At 49.0% G+C, this 26709-nt stretch overlaps 1 protein-coding gene across 1 annotated transcript in view; it reads left to right on the top strand.

Moving 5' to 3' along the window:
- LOC142583218 (calpain-9-like) overlaps positions 1 to 26709 on the top strand; it is a 122413-nt gene that overhangs the window by 59402 nt on the left and 36302 nt on the right. Inside the window, exon 2 of the mRNA XM_075693586.1 lies at positions 21467 to 21680. Within this exon, the coding sequence (XP_075549701.1) occupies positions 21504 to 21680 (177 nt within the window). The 5' untranslated portion in view covers positions 21467 to 21503. The remainder of the gene's footprint in view (positions 1 to 21466; positions 21681 to 26709) is intronic.

Below are 26709 nucleotides of genomic sequence, written 5' to 3'. Positions count from 1 at the left end.
ATTTTTCAGTTTACTTTTTTTTTAAATATAATTCGTCGACGTCAGTGATAGCAGAGGTTGTTCTGTTCCAGAAGAGTCCCTACGCAGGTCACTGAGCACCGTTTCCCTTTCTAGGACCGTGGCGCGCAATTTTCGTACTCAAACGACGCAACAGGTCGGCAAGTGCCTTTGGAGTCGACGCCAAAGCGCGACACCGCCTACCTTTTCACTTGCAGACGGCTATGCCGTGAACACGCGCCCGGTACATGCGATGTTGAGGAAAGAAGACAACGGAAATGCTTTTGCTCTGTTTCTTTGGGGGGGGGGGGGCGAGGGGGGTGCATGGTTTTATAAGTGGGAACGGTGACGTGAAAAGAAAAAAAAAAGAAGAAGGAAGAAACAATGTAGAAATGATGCCCAAAGAAGGTAGAGGAGATCGGCCTGGAAGAGGTACATCGACCCTGTTTTTGGTGTTGCGCATCCAAAAAGAAGATCGACACTCCGGATGCCGCCGGCCAGCCAGTCACGCGCCAATGGTCAGACCAAGAACCCATTGGCGAGGACCGCGCCGCCTCCGCCGAGCTCTCGTTTTCAACTTCTTCCTATGGCTGCGCAGGATAAACGACTCTTCGACGCCGCATACTCTCACCGCTGACGTCACAGCGTATCGCGTAACGATAGACTGTGAACGAACACAGGACCCTTAAAACAACCGGCCGCGCCAATGATTGCAATGGCGCTGCTGTATAACAGTGTTTTGTAGTAATAACAATAAAAAGAAAGATTAGAAAAATCCAGAGACCTAAGTACTTCTTTTGAGTTGTGAATGCGAAAGGGTTAATGTCCAGTTGAAACTATGCCGCTGAGCGTTCCTTCGAGTTATGAACCCCTCGCGGGCAAGCGAGTGCGTTGAGACGCTTGGCCAACACCTCCTAGTTAGCTCCCCCGCAGGGGCGTCTGCGTCACCAGGCGTTTGGTGTGTTGCGACACCAGGTACCCGAGCACACGAGGGTTGGCCTCTCCCGCGCGTAGCCGTGCGCGGCTTAGCCGTGTCCGGGGAAAAGGGGATCCTGGGGGTTGAGCCGATGCCGGCTGTTGGACCTTTACGGCCCCTCGGCGGAGACAACACACCTCTTTGGCCTCGGCTTCACGTAGACGGCACCCCTGGACTGACAACACGGGGGAAATCGGCAGTCACCTTTTCCTGTCCCCCTCTTCAATCTATTTTCTTTCTTATCTTATTTCTTTCACTGTCCTATCGTCTCTTCCCTTCCGTCACTTCCTAATTTCCTAGGGCGGCTAGGGTTAACCTTGTGTATGTGCCCTCCCTTGGGTATAATATATTAGGTTAAAGTGGCAATGTACGGTTGGCGCCTGCAGCCTTACGAGTTAAGTTCTGCAGCGTCCCCATGTTGGGCTCCGTAGTGGGTGGCCGCCATTGCTACCGAAAACGAACCGAAATACCATGGGAACACCCGCATTTCCCCGCCTACTTGATCGTCACCCTCAGAAGAGGGTACGCACCGAAGACTTAAGCACATGTTTGACCCGCACAAAAAAAACCTACCCGAAATACCATGTTGTACACAGCGAGAACGCTGCAAAACAGGCCAGACTCGTTTCACCATTCATAGTTTCAAAATCTTTGACCGAAGCCTTAGGGTCAGGTTATAAGGTGACAAAAATGGCAAGCGGAGACCTTCTTCTGGAGATCCCTCAAAAAAATCACAACGAGAAGCTAGACAGTCTGGTGACATTTGGTAACATACCAGTTTCTATTACACCACACCGATCAATGAATAGCTCACGTGGAGTCGTGTCAGAGGCAGACCTTCAGGATTTGACAGAAGCTGAACTCTTGGAAGGGTGGAAAGATCAAAATGTGACTGATGTACAGTGAATTATCCTTAGATGGGACAACAAAGCAATTCCGATCAAACACCTCGTCTTAACATTTGCAGCTAGCGTTCTTCCGGAAACCATTGAAACAGGATACATTAGGCTAACAGTCCGACCATATATTCCAAACCCTAGACGTTGTTTCCAATGCCAAAGGTTCGGCCATGGCTCGCAGAGCTGCCGTGGTCAAATAACTTGTGCAAAATGTGGAGTCCAGGGCCACCCCTCCGACAATTGCAGTGGCACACCCCACTGTGTGAACTACAGTGGTGACCATCCAGCCTACCCACGCTCCTGTCCGAACTAGAAGAAAGAAAAAGAAATAATCACCCTCAAAGTCAGAGAAAACATTTCGTTTAAGGAAGCCCGTAAGAGGTGCTCACCTTTCCAGAGCACACCCTATGCTGATGCGGCGCGTCGGGGGGCGGCGTCGCAGCGGCCATTGCCAAGTGCCCAGCCTGCGTGCAGCGAGCTGGTACCTTTGGCTCCTGCCCCCAGGGTGGAAGTAGGTAAGCCTACTCCATCCAACCAGCAAACAGGCCAGGCTACCCTTGGGTTGCCGGCCCCACGAGAGTTATCTGCGGCAACCTGCGCTACACGCAGCGATCCCGCCGGACCGTTAGCGGCCACGAAGGTAGGCGCAGCCGAGGCTGCCTCAACCTCCCCGGCCCCTTCCAGCCCTGGCAACAGCCGGCGCAGCCAAATCCCACAGGGAGCCCCATCGACCTCCGGGCTGGTGGGCGCACGGGTCTTGCCTTCTGAGGTGAGACCCTCTCGAAAAACTTCTCGCTCGCAAGAGCGCGTGTCCGGCGCTTCACAAGAGGCATTGGACACAACACCTATCCCCACGGCGCACCAAGTGCCTAAGGTGCGGCGAGGCTCCCTCGAACGCTTCAGAAAAGGCAAAACCCCGGTTACAGGGCCTCGCAAGGGCTGTGTAATCTAATGCATCACTTCTGTTTCCGTATACACAGCACCAATTTACTTTAAATATGGATACAAAAATCATTAAATGGAACTTCAGAGGTCTTCTGAGAAACCTTGGTGATGTACAAGAACTCATCCACCAACGCAATCCAAAAGTGTTGTGTTTACAGGAAACACACTTAAAACCAAAACACACAAACTTTCTTCGACAGTATGTTACTTTTCGCAAAGATCGCGATAATGCTATCGCATCATCGGGCGGTGTTGCCATTGTAATTCAAAAAAGCATAGCGTGTCAACGTTTACAGCTACGAACGGCCCTCGAAGCAGTGGCGGTTCGAGTTGTTCTGCTAAACAAACTCATCACTATTTACGCTTTACATACCCCCACATTACAAATTAAACAAATCTGAATTTCAGTCCTTTATAGATGAATTGCCAGAACCTTATGTTGTTGTTGGCGATTTCAATGCACATAGCAGCTAGTGGGGAGACTCTCGTATCGATGCGCGAGGTCGTCTCGTTGAACAGTTCCTTTTTTCTTCTGGTGCGTGGCTGCTGTATAAGAAGGAACCCACATATTACTCTCTTGCAAACAGAACCTTTTCGTCAGTAGACCTTAGCATATTTTCCCCGTCCATACTGCCTGAACTCGAATGGGAAGTTACCAACAACCCTTACGGCAGCGACCGCTTCCCCGTATACTACTAAGAACATCTAAAGAAAATGAATATCCTCCACAGGCTCCTAGGTGGGTGGAAGATTGATACAGCCGACTGGGAGAAATTTCGAACTCTCACATGTATCTCATGGGCTGACATGTCTTCTTTAGGAATTGGTGCTGCTGTGCAGTATTTTACAGCCTTCATTATAGATGCCGCATCTAAATGCATATCTGAAGGAAGTGGCTTGGCATGCAGACGGCGTGTCCCGTGGTGGAACGACGAATGTAGGATCGCTCGTAAGAAACAGAACAAAGCGTGGGGGCTGCTGCGCGCTTCCCCCACTGCAGATAATCTTATGAACTTTAGGAAAGTAAAGTCCCAAGGCAGAAGAACCCGCCGACAGGCCAGAAGAGAAAGTTGGCAGAAGTTTTTATCGAGTATTAACTCGTTTACAGATGAGGCCAAAGTCTGGAACAGGGTAAATAGAATTAGAGGGCAACAAACATACTCACTTCCTCTGGTAAATACACAGGGCAATACACTGCAAGATCAGGCAGACTCACTTGGGGAGCACTTTGAGAGCGTGTCAAGTTCAACAAATTATTCACAATCCTTTCTCAAATACAAACAAATAGAGGAACGTAAGCCATTCATCAGAAAATGTCTACAAAATGAACCTTTCAACCGTCCTTTCGGTATTGCAGAGTTGAGAGCTGCCTTGAGTGCATGCAAGAGCTCTGCACCGGGATCTGATAGAATCATGTATGAAATGCTCAAAAACTTACACAATGATACGCAAGTTACAATACTTACACTTTTCAACACTATCTGGGATGCAGGGTACCTTCCAACCGCATGGAAAGAAGCCATTGTGGTCCCTGTTTTGAAACAAGGCAAAGACCCTTCCTCAGTGGCAAGTTACCGCCCGATAGCCCTCACAAGTTGCCTTTGTAAGGTTTTTGAAGAAATGATTAATCGGCGATTCATCCATTTCCTTGAAATGAGCAAAATGATTGATCCCTATCAGTGCGGCTTCCGAGAAGGGCGCTCCACAACCGACCATCTAGTACGTATTGAAGAAAATATCCGTGACGCATTCGTACACAAACAGTTTTTCTTATCGATATTCCTCGATATGGAGAAGGCGTACGATACAACATAGCGCTACGGAATCTTGAGAGATTTGTCAGAAATGGGCATTCATGGTAATATGCTAAACGTAATAAAAAGCTACTTGTCCAATCGTACCTTCCGGGTAAAAGTCGGCAATGTGCTGTCACGTCCTTTTACACAAGAAACTGGTGTACCCCAGGGAGGCGTGCTCAGTTGCACACTCTTTATTACTAAGATGGCAACACTTCGTGCTTCCTTACCACCGGTCATACTGTATTCCGTCTATGTGGACGACATTCAAATAGGTTTCAAATCCTGCAACCTCGCAGTGTGCGAGAGACAGGTACAGCATGGTTTGAACAAGGTGTCAAAGTGGGCAGAGAAAAATGGATTTAAGATCAATCCTCAAAAGAGTTCTTGTGTCCTGTTTACAAGAAAGAGAGGCCTGGTTCCGGATCCTTGCCTAGAACTGTGTGGACAACAGATACCTGTAAACAAAGAGCACAAATTTCTAGGTGTTATACTCGACAATAGACTCACTTTCGTCCCACACATTCAACATCTTAAAGAAAAATGTCTGAAAACAATGAACCTAATGAAACTTCTATTCCAGACTACGTGGGGTAGCGACAGGGAGTGCTTAATAAATCTCTATAAGAGCCTGATTCGGTCACGATTAGATTATGGTGCCGTGGTATATAACTCTACCGCCCCGAGCGCGCTAAAGATGCTAGACCCTGTTCACCACTTAGGTATCCGCTTAGCCACGGGCGCTTTCAGAACAAGCCCAATTGAAAGCTTATATGCCGAATCGAATGAGTGGTCACTCCACCTGCAGAGATCATACATCAGCTTTACATGTTTCCTTAAAGTGCGCTCTAATCTTGAACATCCATGTTTTGGTACCGTCACCGATATGACGCGCGCTACACTTTTCAGCAATCGCCCCTCTATAAGACAGCCTTTGTCGCTGCGTGTGCAGGAGCTTAGCGATGAAATGCATGTCCCACTCCTCGAGCATCGCTTAATGCACCTAACCAAGCTCTTACCTCATTGGGAGTGCATGGCAGGTGATACAATGTGACATATCCCTTATGAAAGTTACAAAGCACGCCCCTGAGGCCGAAATCAGAATGCATTTCCTAGAACTTCAGTACAAGAACTCCTGCGCAGAGTTCTACACAGACGCTTCGAAGTCAAATGCCGGGGTATCCTATGCAGCCGTCGGCCCATCCTTCTCGGAATCCGATGTACTGCATCCGGAAACAAGCATTTTTACGGCCGAGGCCTACGCATTACTTTCTGCTGTGAAGCATATAAGAAAATCAAAACTTCCAAAAGCAGCGATCTATACAGACTCTCTAAGCGTCGTGAAGGTCTTAATGTCACTCAGCAAACATAAAAATCCCGTATTTAATTAACTCTATTCGATCTTCTGTAAAGCGTACTCATTTAACCAGAATATCATAATATGATGGGTGCCTGGCCATAGGGGAATCGAAGATTAAGTTCTGGCGGACGAGATGGCCACGTCAATCGCATCGCAAGCTGTTAACCCTACCGCAGATCTGCCTGTCACAGATCTGAGGCCTTTTTTACGAAAGCAACTGCGAAACCACTGGCAGTGCACGTGGGACGCGCAAACAAATAATAAACTGCAAGTTATAAAGCCCCAGTTAGGTTTTTGGCCCTCCCCAACAAAATCTCGGCGAACAGACGTCCTATTCTGTCGTCTCAGAATAAGACACACTCGGCACCCATAATTTTCTGCTTACTGGAAGTGAACCTCCAACCTGTGGTAGATGCGGCGAGAGGCTGACCGTCCTCCATGTGCTTCTGGAGTGTGGGAAGCCGAAACGGAGATAAAGAAACATTTTCTGCTTGCATACCCTTATTACATCCCTCTGCACCCGGCTATGTTTCTTGGTAAGGAACCGCTTTTCAACACCAAGGCAGTCCTCAACTTCTTAAATGATGTCGTTCTGCACGTTATAAGCCCATTAAATTCGTAGAGCATCCTCGCTCCAGAGGATGCCGCTGCGATAATTGTTTTGCATAGCACATGCTTCCAGGCCCTTGTGTTTCAAGGGCTCTAAGGAGGCAGTAGTGCTCTAGCATATTATAACCTGATATATTTGTACCTATCGTATCATTCTTTTTAAATGCATCTTAATGTTCATAGTACACGTCATACCTCATCGCCATAATCTTATTATACATATTTTACGCACTTTAGAGCGACTATTTTTAAGGCCTCTTTACAGCCACGTCACACCAACTTCATAGAACTCATTACCACGGACATGGCGCTCTTTGGCCATACTTGGCCCTTGCGCCATAAAACATAAAACATCAATCAATCGACCCTAGTTAGCTCAAGGCCGGTGTACTTCGACCCGTCACGTCATGCTACCTTGCCCGACTGCCATAGAATCTATATAAAGGGGACGCTACTGAGTAAGCCGCGTGATTTTGACGGCACCGCCTTCGTCACGCCGGGCTTGGCAATGGGAATTTCGGTACAGGTAGCATGATGCCAGAAAGCAAAGTGCACGGGCCTGGCATCAAGGGGGCGATGGCTTAGCTCAGTGGGTGAGACACTCGGCCTCTGAGCGTGGGGTCGTATAGGTTCTAGACTCACTGCAGCGAACGTTTTTCCTTTCGAATTTATTGTTTTTTTATATACATTAATTTATTTAGAGCGATTACCGAGGCCAAGTTAGAACGCAGGCGAGAGCTTGCGCGGTCAAGGAACGCGCGGATAACACTGACTTCGAGAGCGAGGGTGACGCAGCGTCGCCCTCTCCGCTCACGCAACACATGGCGCGCTATCGGGGCAGCAGCTGGTCCCTTCCGCCGGCTTTGCTCCGTCGAGGCGCGCACGTGACGGGGCGTGAAGTATCTTGGCCAAGTGCGCTTAATTTTGAGCAAGGACCAGTGATGTACTCGGGAAGGATCGATCCCGCATCTTTTAAATCACGTGTCCCGAATGCGGCGGCTTGAGAAACGAATATCTTCAACTTCCAGTATAACCACTGCCGTTCGACCGACGGATGGCAACCTGCCGCACGTACCCGACCCCCGTTGGTTGCGTGATCAGTGCACGCGCTCGTGCCCTGATATACTAATAGAAGCCACATACGGCGGAAATAATACCAGGGGGTTTACGTCGGAATTGACGTGGGCTATCAGAGACGCCGTAATGAGGGGACGGGGTGTTTTGATGGACGCCCGGCTTTATTTCGGCGGCCTTGGATTGTTCTGCGCGGATACCTCAGTATCCTGCTATAGCCCTATATTGGGCTGCAGTATATGTAAATAAATAAATGCGTTCCTCCGACTCGGAAAGCGGCCACCGCGGCCAACTCGATCGTGACTTCGTGTTGAGCGGCAAAACGCTCTGGCCATTGAGTCGCCGTGGCGGGTGTGTGTGTGTGTATATATATATATATATATATACACGCACAGGGAAGAATTGTACGAAGAATAATGAACACGGCTCCGAGGCTAAACGGACAACTCGCTCACCTGAAAAATCAGTGAACGCTGCTCCGAGAAATCGAAATTTCACCGTGTATTACTCACCAGGCAACTACAGTGCAAGGTATGTTGGACTAAAAGGAAGTAGCCTTGTGGCAGGACGTCTCCAACCGCTATGGTCGCGTCTTTCAGGCGTGGCGCTGCGCAGAGCTAGGCGAGCGTCATTATTATGTGCGATATATCGCGCGAGGTGCCCTACGGATGTCGCTCCTGCATTTATCGGTAGGGTCGGAAAACGCATTTACCACGGGGTATTTCGACATAATCGCAGGCCGCTTTCGCCCCGCGATTTCACTCGTCGCCTCCTGCAGCGGCTGTCGTCGCCGTCTTCGGCGCAGCGCGGTTCTGCGTTCCGACGTGTCACAGGGCCGCACTTCCTCGAGACTGCTGGACCGTTACGCGCCTCGGAAAGCTCGAAAATTGTCCCTGCTGTCCGCGACACGCGCGGGAGCAAAAAAGCGGGCGGCCTCCTCTCGGCGGGCAACAAACGCAACGCGGAAAGAAAAAGAAAAGAAAAAAGCGCGAGAACAAGAACCGGCTTCAGTGGTTGTTAACGCCACGCGTGCCGATAAGCGGAGACGACAAAACTGTGGATCGGAAGAGAAACAATGGCGCGAAAATAAAAATAAATAAATGTGCTCCGCCACGCCAATGACAACGACGCCCTTTTCTTTTTTTCTTCTTGTGACGCAGACTTCAACGTTCCTCCGCGCGCAGCTATAGGCGTCCATTGTGAGCAACGCGCGGTTCTGGTGGCTTTTGATGCTATCGTCCGGGCGAGGCGGCGTCCCAAAGCGCTGCTGTCGGTGGAACACAGTTCGAACTCCGCGCGCGAGCGATCGCAACTCCCTCTTCTTCGTTTAAGAACAGGGCCAGCTGCTTTTTGTTCGGACGGCGGCGCGCGACTGGCGCAGCAACATTCACCACTCCGCCGAGCAAGCTGCACGTAACACTAACAGCATGACCTGTAGACGGCGATATAGCTTTCGTGGCTTTCCTTCGGTTCCTTGGGAGTGCTTGACCAAATGACACAGACACAACTCCGCACACGCCGTATACCTGGCGCAAAATAATATTTTGTTTTTTCGCGGACTAACTTAAGAAAGAAACGTTCCAGACGGTGAAAGTCTGTGCTACTCGCGTGCGCAAGTGTTGCACGAGAAAGACGCCTATACGTTTTTTTTTTTCCACGCGCAGTGCAAGCGAAGTCGAGTGTGCAAGCGGAATACGGAACGAGCTATCAAATTGTACGGGTGACAGGTCACTAAACGGAAGTAAACTGCGAGACTCGCATAGTGACCTTCATCGAAGCCCTAAGCTCTGTCGTCACAGAAAATTATGCAGCGCTGTGGAATTTATACAGCCACCGTCAGCAATTGATGGTTGAATTCCCGAAAATACTTGTACGTGACAACAGATAGTGGTCGGCTGGCGAGTTGATTTTAGTATTGTTGACCAGAGTCATTGAACATAGGCGTTTGTCGTGGGGACTGACGATGGCGATTGGTTACTTGATTTGAAGCAGTGATTTACATGGGGGTTGACTCATCACGAATCGTCACACGCAAGCAGACGAGTTTCAAAAACCATGATTTATGCGGCGCTGTAGCTTTAAGCTTCTCATTTACGGCATGATTTTATTGCGTAATGGGTACAGCCCATGAACTGGCAATGAAATGAGCTTATATCGCCTCTCTGAAATTTCGTGGCGGAACGGGTCCACGCCACCGGGCGCACATTACCTTCCCTTCACGTTTTGCTTAACTTGTATGTCGCATTTTACTGCACACCCGCCGCGGTGGCTCAGCGACCATGGTGTCGTGCTGATAAGCACGACGTCGCGGTATCAAATCCCGGCCGCGGCGGCTGCATTTCGGTAGGGGAGAATGCAACAACACCCGCATCCCGTGCATTGGGGGCACGTTAAAGGTACCCTGGTGGTCCAAATTAATCCGGAGTCACTCACTGTACGGCGTGCCTCATAATCAGATCGTGGTTTTGGCACGTAGAACCCCATATATATATTTTTTTCGTCACCGCCGCACTCTGATTGTACCGTTGGCAGGACTGCTTCTACCTTTAAAATTCTTGCCATTATATCGGTTAACGAACTATAACGGCTCTCCCAGCCCGATTTTGTTTCAACTGAAAGTTAGCGTGAAAGCAGCGACGTTCTAACGTAACCAGCCATCCTTCTAATGAAGCCTCTTTCATGGCGAGGACAACTTCGTCGTAAAGGAAGCAGCAACTGCACCCATTGCGCGTTCTTTAGCGACCAGTCTGTCTGTTGGTCTGCGATTCAGACGACCTTGACGTGTTCAAGGCGTATGAATTTTAATGGCCTCCTATACTCCGAATATGTGCAAAGTTTTTTTTTTTTTTTCGCATCAGTGCGCCTTTCAGCTTAAATGAACTTACAGATGGTTGCTGTGCGCCACCCTACGAACGAAACCCTCAGAAGCGGTCACTTGCCTCTTCAAACCTCCAACCTCGTTTCTTTTTTTGTTTTTCTTCTCTTATTCTTGCGTGTCGAAGTGCACAAACGCATTTCCTGCAAACTGCCATTAGAGGCAAAATGCCAAAATAAACGACTGATGAGTCACTGCACCGGCGTGCGTCAAGCGGACAATGTTTGGTGCACGTGTTACAGTAACAAAGGTGGACCTATATAGGCGTACCTGTAATGCACACGCGATATAGTTTAGCTCACCATCCGCTGACATGAGCGTAAACGACGCAAGGACGCACGGCTCCACCACACGTTCTCACTGACCTCGTAGAATACGCGTAAGGCGTGTTCGTTGTTCTGAAAGTAAATCAGGCACGCATATTTACATTGCTAAGAGTGGCTAAAAAAACAGTTCTGAAAGCCATGCTTTGGTTCGCGCACGTGATAGCAGCCTAAAGACATGACGGCGTAACTAGATAGCTCGCTTTTGTCGATATTTTTATTCATTTACCTTTACAGAGAACACGTGCACTGCAGGTAGCCAAGCTTGTTAAGCGTTGTCCCCAGCTCTCGCGACGCTATAGTCATGTTAAACACGGTTCTTTGAGCAGCGCATGCTTTACGGACGCTCACAGAAATAATGAGAGCGACCGCGCGTAGCTACTGAATTCTTCCGGGTGCGGTTCAAATTCTTTTGTGCCTTTCCTCGTTTCGCCCCCGAGTGGGATTTATGTTACGGTCCTAAACTAAAGCGAGCCAAAGGAACAAATATTAATAATAATAAAAAAATCACAAGAAAGGAAAGCAAAGGCAGGCTGGAGAACAGATGAATCTGTTGTTTACGAAAAAAGAGGGCGCCAAGCTGGCGCGAGGCCCGCAAGGAAGAACAAGACTTCCGAAGACGTTCTGCATCGTGAACACGTACGTGGCCGCACCACGCCTGCGAAAATCCATTGTTGGGAGACGACCAGTAGGAAAACACGCGCGCGCGCACACACATTCATGGACAGAAAAAAAAAAAAAAAAACGCGAGCCGCTGCCCCGAGGAAAATACAGGAAAAGTGATAGCGTGCGGCAGAACTATACGCGAATGGAAAGAATGCGTCGTTATATCACGCGCCAGCACGCGCGAGCCAGTTCGCGTATATACCCTGGTACACATGCGGGCGCACTCGACGCCGCGGGCCATTTGGAGAAGCCGCCTTGAGAGCGCCAGCGGACGCGTCATTATACGTCGGGCGCCCGATTTCCCTTACAAGCGCCCGGATACTCTGGCAAGATTAAAAAAAAAATAGAAGGAAAGACAAGGCGGGAAGAACGGTAAATGGTAATGGTCGCATGCGAACATATATATATATATATATATATATATGCGAGGACCCGAAACAATATCTTTTCACTCTCCGCAGTCCTTTACCGATGTCTTGCGTATATACATTCTCCACCGCTGTTTTCGAGCGCTTAAGGACGTTGTGAGAGCAGCGAACGCCATACAAGCCCTACGGTGCGTACTAAAGCGACTATAGCCGCGCGCACGGTAAGGGAACGCCCTGCGAGATGCTGAAAGAAACAGTAAACTGGAATGATATATCAGCGCCGTATAGCGGTTCGGAGCCAAGTGTTGACGAAAGCGCGGCCGTGCGTCCCTTAGATGCATATATACCGGCGTGCATACGCCATAGCCAGTGATCGAAATGGCCTGCTGCTGCACTGTCATGTATATCAGAGCGAAGTAGGAGCCTTACGAGCGTCGGGTCATCATTGCACGAGACCCCCGATGGAAGTAGAGAATTCTGAATCGACACAAGGCCTGCTCTAAACGCCTTCACATGCTGAGGTGAAACTCGTTGACAATAAGAGTCACGTGCCCGGGATTTTTTTTTTATCATGCTGCTCACTCTCCTTCGCATTAATCGCGATTGCCTGATTCAAAAACGTGACGAGGTGCGATGATCGTGATGCGCCAGCATCAGATGACAACAACCTCAATGTGAATGTTTACTCCAACCGATATCTCACGAAACAATGCAAGGCCTACTGCGCGTAATATTCCACAAACTATCGCTCCACGGCTTCGCATTATGGTTGAAGCTGCAACCTTTATTTATTTTTTTTGGCAATACCGTCCCTTGCACACTAGTTGAACGAAGGAGGGCGTGTAAAATATTTGGCAAAAAGACGAATGCAAATGATTGCGCTGACTGCGGAGAAAAACGCACAATAGAATCTGCAGCAAGTCAAAATTTCGCGTGAATCCTTGCAGTTACTTGTTATTAGGTGCGTGTTGTGTTCTTTAGTTAGAGCTCTGTTGTGCGATTTGCATTGTTTTTAGTCCTGTCACGGAATAAATGTGTCGCTTACGTGTATACTCAATGTGTGTCTCCGGACCTATAGATACTTTGTCTCTACTGGTCGCGCCATTATGCTGTATTTTTTTTTTTCGTGCGACATAAGTTAGTCGAATTCAATGGACTTGCACCGCGGTTACATTCACGTAAATAAGTAAAAACAAAGAGATAAAACCCTATACCGCGAGAAATGGCTGATGTTCGTTATATACTGCTTTTTTTTCAGACAGGTCAAGACGTTGTGCCCAAACCTACCTGAGAACATACCTAAGAAATACCCACCTCAGCACTCGACTCCGAAGCACAGCCTCTACATTTCATTGATAAACATGGATAATGGATTCCAGTAACCACAGCTACACTGAGAAAGAATGGCGTGAGACAAGTTAGTTCTTGCTCACTGGTAGAACTCTGCTATACGCCCGCTCCTTCAGTAGAGTCTCGCTGAAGCATGCTGGGGAACTGGTCGGCACCACGCTTTTCCGGAAGGCCTCTCAAATCGGATGTGTCAGTATAGCTGACGCATGACACTCCAGCGCGCACAGCTACTTGGCTTTGAGCAGACATCGCATATAGAGAGGTGCACGTATTACAGTCCGACTGCGCAATGTCCTGAACAAGTCGTACAGACCAACCACAATATTGTTGTTGTGTGCGATGGTATAGTACTCGAAGTTCAGTGTACCAAAAACAACCAGAGTACTTTCCTGGCGTGCTGAAGCTTTGCAGTTTAAGAAATACGTCAGAATAGTATCGCTGTCCGTATCAGTGCGCCATTAACATGCCAGTGACACGGAACCCATTGTTTAATTTCAATTTGTCCTTTATGGTTTCAAATGTGCATGTGTATACATTCGCTGTTCTCCGATATTGTGCTGAGCTTCGGTGAAATGGCCAAGCGTGTGAATAATATTGAAAAGGGCAAATATCAGAGATATTGTGGATATTAAATATTCTCTATACATGCGGTTCCTCGACGGCATCATTGAATGTCGCCTTTCTCAATGCAAACAACAACAAGAAAAGTATTCGTATGGTGCGTTTTTTTTTCAGATCATGTCCTTTTTAGGGGCTTTTCGAAGCGTATATCGAATACTTCCTTTTTGCAAAGCGAACACAGATGGTCACCAATTTCCGGCGAGCCAATAAAACCTACTCTTGTTTTTATACCTGTACGAAATGCAGAGCAATAAGCGACCCATTCAGTGTTGAGCTATGCTTTTCAGCACACAGATGTCGAATGCCTCTTTTGTTAGCACTTCAACTAACGGAGTGTTCGAACAGTAAATAACATAGCGCGGGACGAGAAGCTTACGGCAACGTTTTGGTCCCGTTCGCACCGATGTAATTGATCAACAAGGTGCTGCGACAGGGGCGGAGTAAAACACTGCGCAGGTACTTGGTTAGAAGCCCTCCGTTAGGCCATCCCAACCTGAGCCACCTCTCCAGCGATACCACGAAGCACGGTCGCCTATGCGAGCATACAGATGCGCGTGCGCTGTTCTTGGTCAACTGGAAGCCGGCGAGGCATGGCCACCATTACCAAGTTATGCAGAAATAGGGAAATTACACGCATCATTCAGCACACCTGCGGATGTGATGAGAGACTCCAGGGAGGCGCTCGTCCGACGCGCACGCGAATGGTACGCCACTGTCCAGGAAGTTCTCGGCGCGTCGTCGCGGCCGTGCGCCAGCTTTTCAGCGCTGTCTATACAGCTAGGAAGATCGCGTTTATCGAATGAAGACGTCCCGGATGTCGAGTACAGCAAGGTATGCCACCTGTGCAGCTTTTAATAGTGTTCTAATGTATGCTACAGCAGATGACGTTGGGGACTGAGTAGCTCGAGCAGCGTGCTTTGCCGCCCGGCAAGCCACACGCGGCCTTCAGGGCACCTCAGACAGCTATAGCAGCCACGGCGCCGTTGCAGCTTCAGTGCTGTGAATAGAATACGCGAACAGCAATCGCAGTCGCCCAACGCTTGTGGCATTCTATACCGGTCACGGCGCTCAGCACGTAGTTATTAGTTCGATTATTGGTTGTGACGGTCGCACTCTGATAAAGCGAAATTTTAAAGCTTCCCATGGTGCTACAAGGTACGTGTCCGGGCTCGTTAAGGAGTTCTTCAAATGTTATTGGAGCTCTCTAATGCTGTGTTGCTCATAACTAGTACAGCTAGGAGTGCAGGTTTGTGACGTAAAAATCAGGCAACTGTCGAGTTTGAAAAAGACGAGACGACGTATTTTTCTCGTTTGTCACAATACGTTGCTCACTCCATGTTGGAGGGTTGATAGCCATGTTCTGGAAAGAGAGAGTTTAATCGTAAAAAAGCCGAGAGGTCGGCCTGACGTGGATCAAGCTCTGGACTGCCACTGGTTCTGGGGAAACGAAAAGGAGACGAAAGTGGAGGAGAAGAAGGATGACGATGGACAGCATAGAGACGAGAGTGCAAGGTATACAGCATATAGGTATAGAGGTGTAGTTTCGCTATGGGAGCTGGCATTCTTCCTGAAGACTTGCGTCTAGTCCACTTTAACGCAAGAAATGAACTATAGCCCTCGATTTACGATACGTTCCATATTCCAGTGTTGAAAAAAATTGTTAGAAAAAATTTGTTCGAAAGATGATAGCTGTCACATAATTCTTCTCACTCAATTGTCTCAAAAGTGCGACTCATTGCTTGACTTTGTTTCGTTTACGTTACTGCACAAGTTAACTTATATCGAGAACTGCAGCAGAAATATGCGTTAGACCCGTGCCTTACAAATGTAAAAAATGCAACAGTGTCGCTCGACAAATCCTGACCATGTTTCACATCCCCTTTCTTCTTCCCCACAACGCTGAACACCTTTTTTGCTCAATGCAATGCAACGGAACCACCGCGGGTATACGATTCAGCAAAGAGTTGCGGTTCTAGCGTTTCTCTCGGAGATTATGTAGGTCTGCACCCCCCCCCCCCCTCCTCGAAAGAACTAGACTGGTCTTCTGAATGAATGAATGTGTGGTGTTTATTGGTGCAAGGGCCAGGTATGGGACTGGTCTTCTGTACTTAAACTAAGTGACGCTGACCATCAGGTTAGTTGCTTTCCCAAAACATCTGTGCGAGGTATATAATACGCGTGGTGAAAGGTTACCGACAGGTGCATGCCGATGTCACACAAGCTGCAGACACGCAGCGATGTAGAACACAGTTTCAAGAACGGCTGTGTACTTTCGCTACGAAGATACATTTGCTCTTGCCAAGCCAAAATTATAAACTAGATATATATACTTAGCAGGCGCGGGCTTTTTAAGTCTTTATACAGCAGCCTTGCGCGGCAATAATAGGTTTTGTCAAATAAAATTTTGAGCAATCTGTAAGACTGCAATGCCAACTGATGCGATATTTTTTTTTATTCAACAAAAGAAAGGTATCGTGCAACTCGAAAGGTGAGTTTTTGACAGCAGATCTACATATGCCTACAAGTCAAACACGTTAAAACCGCAGTGACAGGGGTGGCATATCCTCTGTACCTTAGTTATAGTAAATGATGTAAGAGAACAGAAGCATATGACTATCTTCTTGTTTATGTAATACATCTGTTCGGTCTATAAATGAACACGCCTTTCATGTTTCAATCTACCAGTCATGCATGTGAGTCTCACATTGACGACGGAGCACGAGTTTTGCTGAATAGTGTCGCTGCGCCCGAAGCATAAAATGTTCGGTGTACGAATTCCGATAGGACGTTTGTTTGTGACATAGACGAGCGAAATATGTATAAGGGGTGCCGTGTTTGGTGTCGAGATCACTCAGCAGTGGGCCTAAGGGTTGTGCCGGCATATATCATTCAACTGAGGCGAATTACCAATATTTTGGTTTCCTTGAACAAACTTTAGCACGCTACGATAACGTGTCGTTGTACAGGGTCGTTGTACCCCTAAGTTCTTTCATTATGCCTGCACGCGAAACGTGCATGTTGGCATTAAAAAGTGAAGAATAAGCTACTAGAAAAGTCTGCATCATCCTGACGCTTGGATCTCCTAGCAACCGGAGAGGGAGTGCGCAAGAATTCGGCAACGCGATTATTATGAGATATTAAGGAGCAAAGGAACTATAGCCATGAGAAGTTTGGCGTGTAAGCAGCCGTAACGGGAGGTGACGCAATAGCGTCACACTAAAGCGTTAAAGAATGCGGTAAAGTATTGATGACGACATTCCAGCCGCATCAACTAAATTATTCCGCTATACAGGAATTAAGCCAATACAAATCGAAACTCCCAGGCCCGCCGCTGTTGCTCAGTGACTGCAGCGTTCTGCTTCTGAACACGAGGTCTCGCGTTCGATTCTCAGCCACGGCAGCCGCTTTTGGATGTGGGCGGAACGCAGAAATTTACCCTGCATGGTGTATCGTGCTTTTGGTGCACGCACGTTAATGAACCCACGGCAATAACTGACCCGTAGCTCCCCACTATACGGCGTCTCTTATAATCCCTGCGTTGTTTTGGGATCGTAAACCCTATCAATCAAATACAATCTTCAACTATATCCGAAAAGACAACGTGGAGTCCTTGCGATAACCTCATCGCGCACTACACACTCCTTTTCGGTCGCAGCCAGCGTACCGCGGCGAGGCGGTAAGCCGCCGCCGCCATTTCGTGCACGTTGGTTGGCTGCGGTGACGTATACCGAGCCCGAGCTCGGCAGGGACCGTTATTACACGCGGGCTAGCGGAAAAAGCGCCGCGTCGCGCTCTCGCTGCTGCGGCCTAGTGCGTCGCGAGCCGGCAATTAGGCCCGCTTTTTGGGCAGGCCAAACAAACGGGCCGCTCGGCCAGTGGGATACACCGGCGGCAGGGGGGGACAAGGTTCTGCCCCCGGTGCCCCTTGCGGATGAATCGCATAGTGCGCGGGTCTTGCCGCGACGCGATGACGAAGGATGCGTGCGGCGCGGGCACACGCACGTGCCGCGGTGCGCGAGCTGCACGCCGCTCCGCTCGATCGGCCAAGACAGCGGGCGTCATCGCTGCAGCCCAGGAACAACGATGGCTCAGAGGTGGGCGGAAGAGAAAATGATTGCCCGCGCCCCGATCTCCGTTGTCAGTCACGCTGGCCTTGGGAGGGTTCGAGCGAGCGCTCGAGAAACAGCCCATCAAAGTGTCGGTGCAGCCACGCGCGGCACGTGTAATCCGCCTCGCGTGCAAAGCCAGTCAATAAGTTGTCGTTCGCCGGTGTTTATCTTATAACGCGTGGAATAGCGGCACGCTGAAAGATTGCCTGCGCCGTGAGGCACGCGCTGTAGCCGCGCGACTTTCGCGTGCAGACTGGAACGGCGACATTTACCCCCGCGGTCCGTGCCTTTGTTTTCGAGAAATGCGGGCAAGGCGCCGCGTGATGAAGCCGCGACAGGACAGACGGGCTTTGACGCAGAGCAACCTTGAGGCGTGAACACGGGTTCACGGAAGAGACAGCTGTCTCGTTTCCGTCAAAATCTTGGGGCGGTTGCTCCACAGTACAACTATGTGTATTGGCGAAACAGTCTGCTGTGTGCGAATTCTATACGGAGCAGGCTTTTACAGACTGATGCCTTGTTCATTATGCTGACAAAAGTTCAGCGAGATAAATTAGACGGCTTCTCCTTTTATTTAATCGCCGTTTTCATCGTTTCTTGCGTAGCATGAGAATGATGGGCCTACATATATATACACCATCTGGCTAAATCCGTGCAGTGCAGACAAAGCAATGGGTGGCGCCAACCCTTCAAAAAAAGAGAACCGCAAGAACCTGGCTCCTCCATTGTACGCCTGTGATTGTCCTCCACGCGACGTTGACTGAATGGAAGCATCAAGGAAGAATCAGTAGCGCAGAATGGCCGACCCTTCCTCCCTTCTCTGCAGCGTGCAGCTGGCTCTCGTTACTGATTGGCTGACAGGATCCCCTTTAGCATTCGCTTCATTGCATGTAGTTGGCGAGACGTAGTATATGCCTGTAAAGTCGTTTATAGCATATAAGGAGAGCGAGAGATAAACGGGGTGGGAAACGCAGCTAGGGAAGTTAACTTGAGAAGATTCTAGTTTGGTATCCTGCACCGGGGGAAGGGTAAGGGGAAATGAAAGACAGAAAGAAGAGCGGATAAAAAGCAAAGACAAGAACAAATAAATAGAGGAGGTTGGGAACGTCCGTGAGAACTAGAGTCTCTCTAATAGGCCACTCGAACGCAAAAATTTCAAGAGTGCCTTGGCTACCTTCTGGTGTGACGACTGTACAGTTCGGCGTTCCAGGATGGTCTCGTTCGTAATCCTATAGTTTCTCCGAATACGCTATATAGCTTAATCTTCCAAGAACAGCCCACCTCCACTCGCATCATGCACGCATGCAACCTTGTTCTAGAAAGAGGCGAAATGAGAACGTGAGCATCTGTTATTTCCCTGTCGTCTCCATTAATCACCGCAGTGCCTCTGCGGCGAGCGCCCACACTTTTTGGCCTTAAACTTTCACTCTGCCTAGCAAGCAACGCCACGCCTTACACGGGCGCATGTAAGCGTGTCCGCAAGTCCGATGTGCACCCGGCTTCGGCACCCGCTTTTTTAGAAATTATCTTTAAAGATATTTGTCTAGAAAGCAGCGTTTCCAGAGCGAAGCCACAGTGAAGCAGGACTCACTCACTCACTCACTCACTCACTCACTCACTCACTCACTCACTCACTCACTCACTCACTCACTCACTCACTCACTCACTCACTCACTCACTCACTCACTCACTCACTCACTCACTCACTCACTCACTCACTCACTCACTCACTCACTCACTCACTTCTCATCGATGAGAAGCAAAGAATGACGGGCGACATGAGGAAAGGGGTTTGGCGTCATTTCCATACGTTACACCATAATAAAAAAAGAAGAAAACCTTGCGCGCACTTCCTACGACAGCGCATCGTGATTCGGCATCCTTCGCAGATAAAGGCGAACGCATGTAAAGCGATTCTTGTCGGGTCGTCTGCCGGCGGAGGAAACACCTCTGCGGCGGAGATGGCCGTAGGGGTGCGCTTCCGCTGTCATGCCTCCCACATGTCTTCAATGGGGTTGCGAGCAGCATCGCAGGCTCCTCCTGCCCACGCATGTTTGTCTCGCGTCGCACGCGATCGGGGCGAGCGGCAGCTGTGGCGTCCGCCGCCCACAGCGTCGTGCGGGCTCACGGCGCACCCCCTCTCCTGACCTTGTCAGGGCGTCAGGTTGTGACTGCGTTATTTCGCCAGTTCTGGCAGATAAGGCGACTGAACTAAATCCTGCCCTTTGCACGCGTGCCCCGCATGGCAGGCGTAACTAAAATGTGCGTTAGCAAAGGTGACCAAATAGTAAAATGTGAAGACAGCGCTGTAGCGATCAAGCGTCATTTTTGTATTCTTCACCAACTCGTTGTTCACATTGTCGCGAATTTTAGTAGTTGCGTGATAGGGTGACCAAATATATATAATGCATTATAAGGGGATTATTAAGTAGTTTGTTCATTATCAACATTAGGGTAATGAATTCTCGGATTTTACGCGCCAAAAGCAGAATTTGATTATGAGGCACGCAGTAGTGGGGGACTCTGGATTAATTTCGACCGCTAGGGAAAACTTAACGTGGCCCCAATGCACGCAATGCACACGCGTTTTTTTTTTTTTTTTTTGCATTTCGCCTTTATCGAAATGCGGCCGCCACGGCCGCGATTTTATCCCGCGACCTCGTGCTTAGCAGCGCAACACCATAGCCGCTAACCCACTGCGGCGGCTAACATTAGGGTACCCGTTAACATTCTGGCACAGAAGTGTTGGAAGTATTTTTATCTGAGCGTTCTTACTGCACGCTCCACACAGCCTCTATATACAAATATGTGTGTCTGAAGATACAACTACGGCTACAATGAACGCTCGGGGAGTTGTGACTGTAAGCAGAAACTTGAGAAGTACCAAACGTAGCGATTTTGCTTGCAACGCGTCTGTTCTAAGAGGCTGGCCTGATGATGGTTTTACCTCTCTCGCGGTGGAGTGTCTGAACGGTTTTGGCCGTGCTGTGCGGGCTTTCTTGGAAACGTATTGAGAACGCTATTCGGAGTAGATTGTCTTTACGAACAGGTACCGGCCAATCGTGAAAGCGAAAGTATTAAGGCAGGCGCTCGAGCTAATGCTACGAGCGCAAAAAAAAAAAAAAGTATGTGAATTTGGCGTTTAGTTTCCGCAGCGCTTCCGAGTTGTGTGAGCAGCTAATCTCTACATATCGTACCCGTCGCCATGCGGGAACTATTGAGATCAGCGGCCTACAGATGCAGAACAACGTAGGGTTGTGTGGGTTAATGTTGTAAGTACATGGCGGAAAACAGCCGCGAGGAGAAAAAAACAGAACAATCACAGAGAAGCTCGACAGACGGCAATCGCTCCTGCGTCTGTCGCCCTGTCCCCGTCCGTTCGCTCTGTTTTCGATCGTGCACGGGTGTAGCGTTGCAGCACCGGGTCTGTTTGCGTGCATACGTGCATGCATGCGCGGCGGAAGCGCTCGCCCGTCAGCGGCATCTTGTTTCGCGCAGCCAGCGCGGACCGCCGGCCGGCCGCGTGAGCAGCGCCATGGGCGTGTCCGAGGGCGGCTTGGCCAACGGCCACGGGCCGGGCTACTCCTACCTCAAGCGCCTCTGCCGGGACCGGGGCACGCTGTTCGAGGACCCGGAGTTCCCGCCCTCGAACCGCGCCCTCTCCTCCAAGAACAAGTACGCCAGCGCCCAGGTCGTCTGGATGAGGCCTTACGTAAGTGCATGCACCCGAACAAGTGTGTTCGCTCCAATTGTTTTTTCATCCGCTTTCATTTCTATTAATTTGCCATTTCTTTTAGTCGATTAGTACGTACAAGTAAGTTCCCCTGTGCTGTCCTTGGTGGCTTTGTTGGCTTATTATCATATATATATATATATATATATATATATATATATATATATATATATATATATATATATATATATATATATATATATAGTACTTAGAGCTTTCTGTTGCTCAGTACCTGCAACATAAAAGTGTTTTTCCAATCATTAGAGAAGCCCGCGAATGGAGGCAAAGCGCGCCTCGAGCGGCCAGTCGCGCGGCAATATTGCGTGCATTCGCGGGCTGCTTTCACACTTGGAAAAACGCTTTTATGTAACACGTATTGAGCAACAGAAAGCTGGTTCGGAAGTTTTTCATGTTGCTCTACTATTTTTCAATTGACACTTTTATTATAATCATAATATTTGAGAAGTTGACTAATTAATTAAGACTAATTATCTAATTAGGCGGAATGCAAAAAAATAATCTGAGCATCTCCAAGTAACGGCAATCAACATTACCTTGGTTCTGTCCAGCTACGTGGCATTTGCATTGTTTGTTTTTTTACCCTCCATAGTGGCCAGCGGCTATGGTCGATCGACTATAGCCTATGCTTGATCGGCTGTGCTTGATCGAGTGTGCTTGCTGCGCAGGCGCTGACTGAGGATATATGTACGTGTCTTCTGTGAAAATATAGTAGTGAGTTTCGCTCTGGTCCCGTTGTCCTCTCTTATGTGCTGTGTGTCGTTTTTTGCGCATTAAACATAGGTAAAATGAATCAATATCAACTTGCTGAGCAAGTTCCATTAAGCGTGAGGTCGCGGTATGAAATCCCGGCCATGGCGGCAGCATTTCGATGGGGGCGTAATGCAATATCGCCTGTGTCCCGTGCATTGGGGGCACGTTAAAGATCCCAGGTGGTCGAAATTTCCGGATTCTCCCACTATGGCGTGCCTCCGAATAAAATCGTGGTTTTGGCATGTAAAACCTCAGAATATAATCTTAATTTGCATATTTTTAACGGTTGGCTCATGTTAGGTGGGACAGCCGGTATAGTATACCTGTGTATGACTATGACCGCGGGATGGGAGACTACCTGGCTGCGTGCTCGTCTCACCGCAGGCTCACCCGGTATAATGCATGCCGTGCGAATTGCCGCACAGAACGGTGATTGTTCTTGATATTTTTTGTCAAGACAACTTCGAGAATCAAGACACGTGTGCCCGTGAAAATACGTACAACTATTTTATTCCGGCTCTCCCCAATCCGAATATTTTCGCCTTTCGTCATCTGGCGTTTCCATTATCGCCGTAATAGGCACAGCACCTCACAAATGAAGATCTTTTGTAAAGCCAGTCCGCACAGCGCTAACTACTTTCGAACTTTTCTTTTTTAATTATGATAAGCTATATGCGGTATTGGTGTATAAGATTCTTTTGAATCTAGATAGAAACGGTATTTTAGCGAATTGAGCTTCGCGCCTTCCGTGAAGACCCTCTGAAGACGGGCTTATTCGCGTAACAGCACACCTGGCAAGCGGCAGCAAAGCTCCGCCCGGTGACTATATGGAGTATGGCCGTGTTACTAAAACATGCTCATTTACGAATATTTCCCTCTTACAACGCTGTGGGAAGTGTACTTTCTATAGTGTGTCCGACACTGAAGGAAGAGCGCTAAACTTTGCAGGAAGGCGCTATAACAGGCGGAACACAACTGCGGAGATTATCGAACATATATTGTTCCCTTGAGCTTCCTGGAGAGGGAGGCGCGGTGGTTAAGGCACTGTCGAATTTTTTAGGCCACACTGGCCGCCTTGGCCATGGTAATGGCGGCAAGAACTCATTAAGCTGGGCCGTAATGTTGTAGGGCTGCCTTAATTTCGCTTGATTCTATGCCAGTTTTGTCACTCACCGGTCACAGCCGGCTGACCCCATTGATAACGCGGGTGGAAGACCGTTCTGACCACTGACGAAGTGCGAAAAGGAATAACATCGGAAAAGGCATCGCGTCCTTGGTTTCACACGACGGACCGGATCGCTGATTCAGTCCGCAGACGGGGCTTGACCTGGCTCAGCTGCAACGTATCGCGTCGGCAGCCCATCTGCGGCATCCTTGTGTGCGGCGTGAATCGGCTGCACTGAGTTACGTCATGCTCACCTGCGGAATTCAGTCCGTCGTGCGAATACAGCTTTACGGAGTTCCGGCGAAGCAAATGGCGGCAAAGACTTATGCAGGGCTGCAGAACCACCTCTGTTTCCGCAACACAAACGAAGCCCTCCGCTTCCGTAGTCGAGAACGTGGTTTGCACATCGACCTTACCGCAGCCCCTGCTTTACTATTTTAGAGCGCAGCTCTTAGGCGCCCGTTCCTGCGTTGAGCGTCGGCGTACCTCGGCGTCGTAACTCGTAACCGAGCGAAGGAGCACAGCGAAAGATGAACGAGCGAACGCGGAGCGCAGCGGGGGATGAAAGGCGGCGATAGCGAAGAGAGCGCGAAGAGGAAAGCGGAGGAGGATGCTACAGTGAAAGCATGAGGCGGAAAGTGGAGGAGGAGAGTATGGAGAAAGGGTGAGGAGGAAAGCAGAGTACCGCACAAGACTACGAGATGGCGCCATAGTATTTGTAATCTGATTGTATGCGCGACGCAAATTCTGTAGTAGACTCGACCGATTCTTTAACAATACCGCACGGGCGTTGATTGGCCGGCCAGTCAGCGCCTTCTAACAGCGCGAAGCGACGAGATCAGCAAGAGTAGCGCATGCGCACAAAGTTCACTCGAAGCGCGTCTGTTAGGCTCTTCCCACAGCATGACACCGTCCCTGTTGCGATTAACTCAATGGAAGCTTCCCTACTTATCGGGTACAGCAAGTGCGCGTGAACACAGACGCGTATATTTTAATGATAAATGCCGCTGTAGTGCACATGCGCCGTTAGATAAAGAAGAAAGCGCACATCTGCATTGCAGCTTTGCACGTTTTATTATTTTCCTGTGCATGCGCACTAGAGTAGCAGGCGCTAAAAAAGTAAAGAAAGAAAACATAAACCAGGGGCACACGCTCCTGCTATCTCCAAAGGCTGGAAGCTTGCGCCGAACTAATCGTGCCAGGGGCTGTGTCGTACTGGTCGTAGTGGTATAGGAAGAGCCTAGCAGACGAAACTTGCGCATCGAGTGAACTTGGTGCGCATGCGCGACTGTTGCTAACCTTGTCGCTTCGCGCCGTTAGAAGGCGCGGGCAGGTTGGCAAGCCTAATGTCCCTGTATAACGCTCGCGGGGTACTGTCGGTTGACTGTACTTTCTGGAAGCCACGCAGACATTAACGAATACATTGGAACCTTCAACGAGTCATGTATAAAAGCCGACACGCTTGACCCGCATATCAGATTTTCGACGATCACCGACTCCGCTCTCCGCTATTGTTGTGCTTGAGTGTTACCTGTTTTGCTGGGCGCAACTTCGCCCAATAGTTATATTTGTAACCCACAGTTTCCTGTGTCGTTCTTCACTGCGACTACCACGTGACAATCGGTCGAAGTGATAGCCGAGTGCTTTTAACAACGGCAGATCAAACCACCTGACAACATATTATAATACAAAATAGTGTCAGCCAGTTCTTTCTGAACAGTGAGCGACGCAACCAGTGGAAGGGCTTCATTTGCCGCAGCTGCTAAACTAGCTGCCCGATCAGAGGCTAAGCTTCGTCGCCGAGAGCACCCTGTCGTTCAGAAAAATTCTTTGCCACAATATATCGCGAATTCGAAACACCTAAACAGCTGCGCTCGAAATTCGCATTAGAAAGTATCATAATCGTCGATGAATTTTTTATATTTTCTCTCGCTACTCTGCTGATTTTGGCTTTCAATCGCGCCGATCCTTGGAAGCGTTTTAGTGCGAAATTGACCTCCCGCCAAGCATCAGTGTATGCGATGCGTATGTTATACTAAAGGCACACGGTAATAACGGAATAGTCGGTCTCCAGTGGCGCAATTGGTCAGCGCACGGTACTTATATGACAGTGTTCGTGAGCAAAAACAAAACAAAGCATATATTTTTCGACGACGGTATAATAATTTACGCTAATACCTCGAACCCTGCCCCCGCCGTTTCTACCACCACCTTTAATCTATCTCTCCCTTTATCGGCAGCGATGCTGGTACTGCGGATTATAGGTCCAGCTTCTTATTCTTTTCAATGTTTCGTGGCGCATGCTGTTTTTCAGCGAGCCTGATTTATGTTCGGCGATGGCGATACATATCTATGCGCGATGTATATAGTATAGGCGCATCGATTGTCGAGATTCAGGTCGTACTTCGCGGTGGTGCTCCGTAGCGAATGCTTGGCGAGGCAGTCTGAGTGTCCGAAGGATTTAACTACTAGCAATGGCCATCCACAAACGATGCTCCTTTTCGACGCGCGTTGCTAACTCGTCCATTTTAAAGCCTTCAATGTTGGTTCTATGAACGCTCAGACCAGGCGTGGCACGCAACGCTTGCTTTGTTTCTCACGCTCCAGTAGTCGCGCTGTAACGACAAATCTCCAGCAATGTCACTGCGTCCGTGGGAAGACGCGTGGTGCAGTACTTCCTGCTTGGGCCTTATGGAGAGAGAGAAGGAGGATTAAAAGTACAATTTATCAGCGACTGGTAACGTGATTCGACTGCGTAAAACCACGCCTGAGCCGAAAAGATGTAGGGCAAGGAGGTATTCCTGCAACAGTACGAACAACGTCACCATTCTTTTTATTGTTATAAATTTTATAGCGACAGCTATTAATGGCGCTTTCCACCTCGACTGCTGGCGTCGCCGTATAGGACGCTGTCGTATGTCGTCGCCGTATAGTATCACCTCGGCAATGACTGTGGTGTCGCCATGACGACAACAAACACTCATATTGAAAAATTCCGAACCTCAACCATTTTGGAACGTCTAAGCTTCCCTTCCAAACCCTTCTAAGTACTGACGCTTCGACTGGATGTAC

Source organism: Dermacentor variabilis, chromosome 1, assembly GCF_050947875.1.
Source record: "Dermacentor variabilis isolate Ectoservices chromosome 1, ASM5094787v1, whole genome shotgun sequence".
NCBI lineage: Eukaryota > Metazoa > Arthropoda > Arachnida > Ixodida > Ixodidae > Dermacentor > Dermacentor variabilis.
This window is presented reverse-complemented; position numbering and strand designations above follow the sequence as displayed.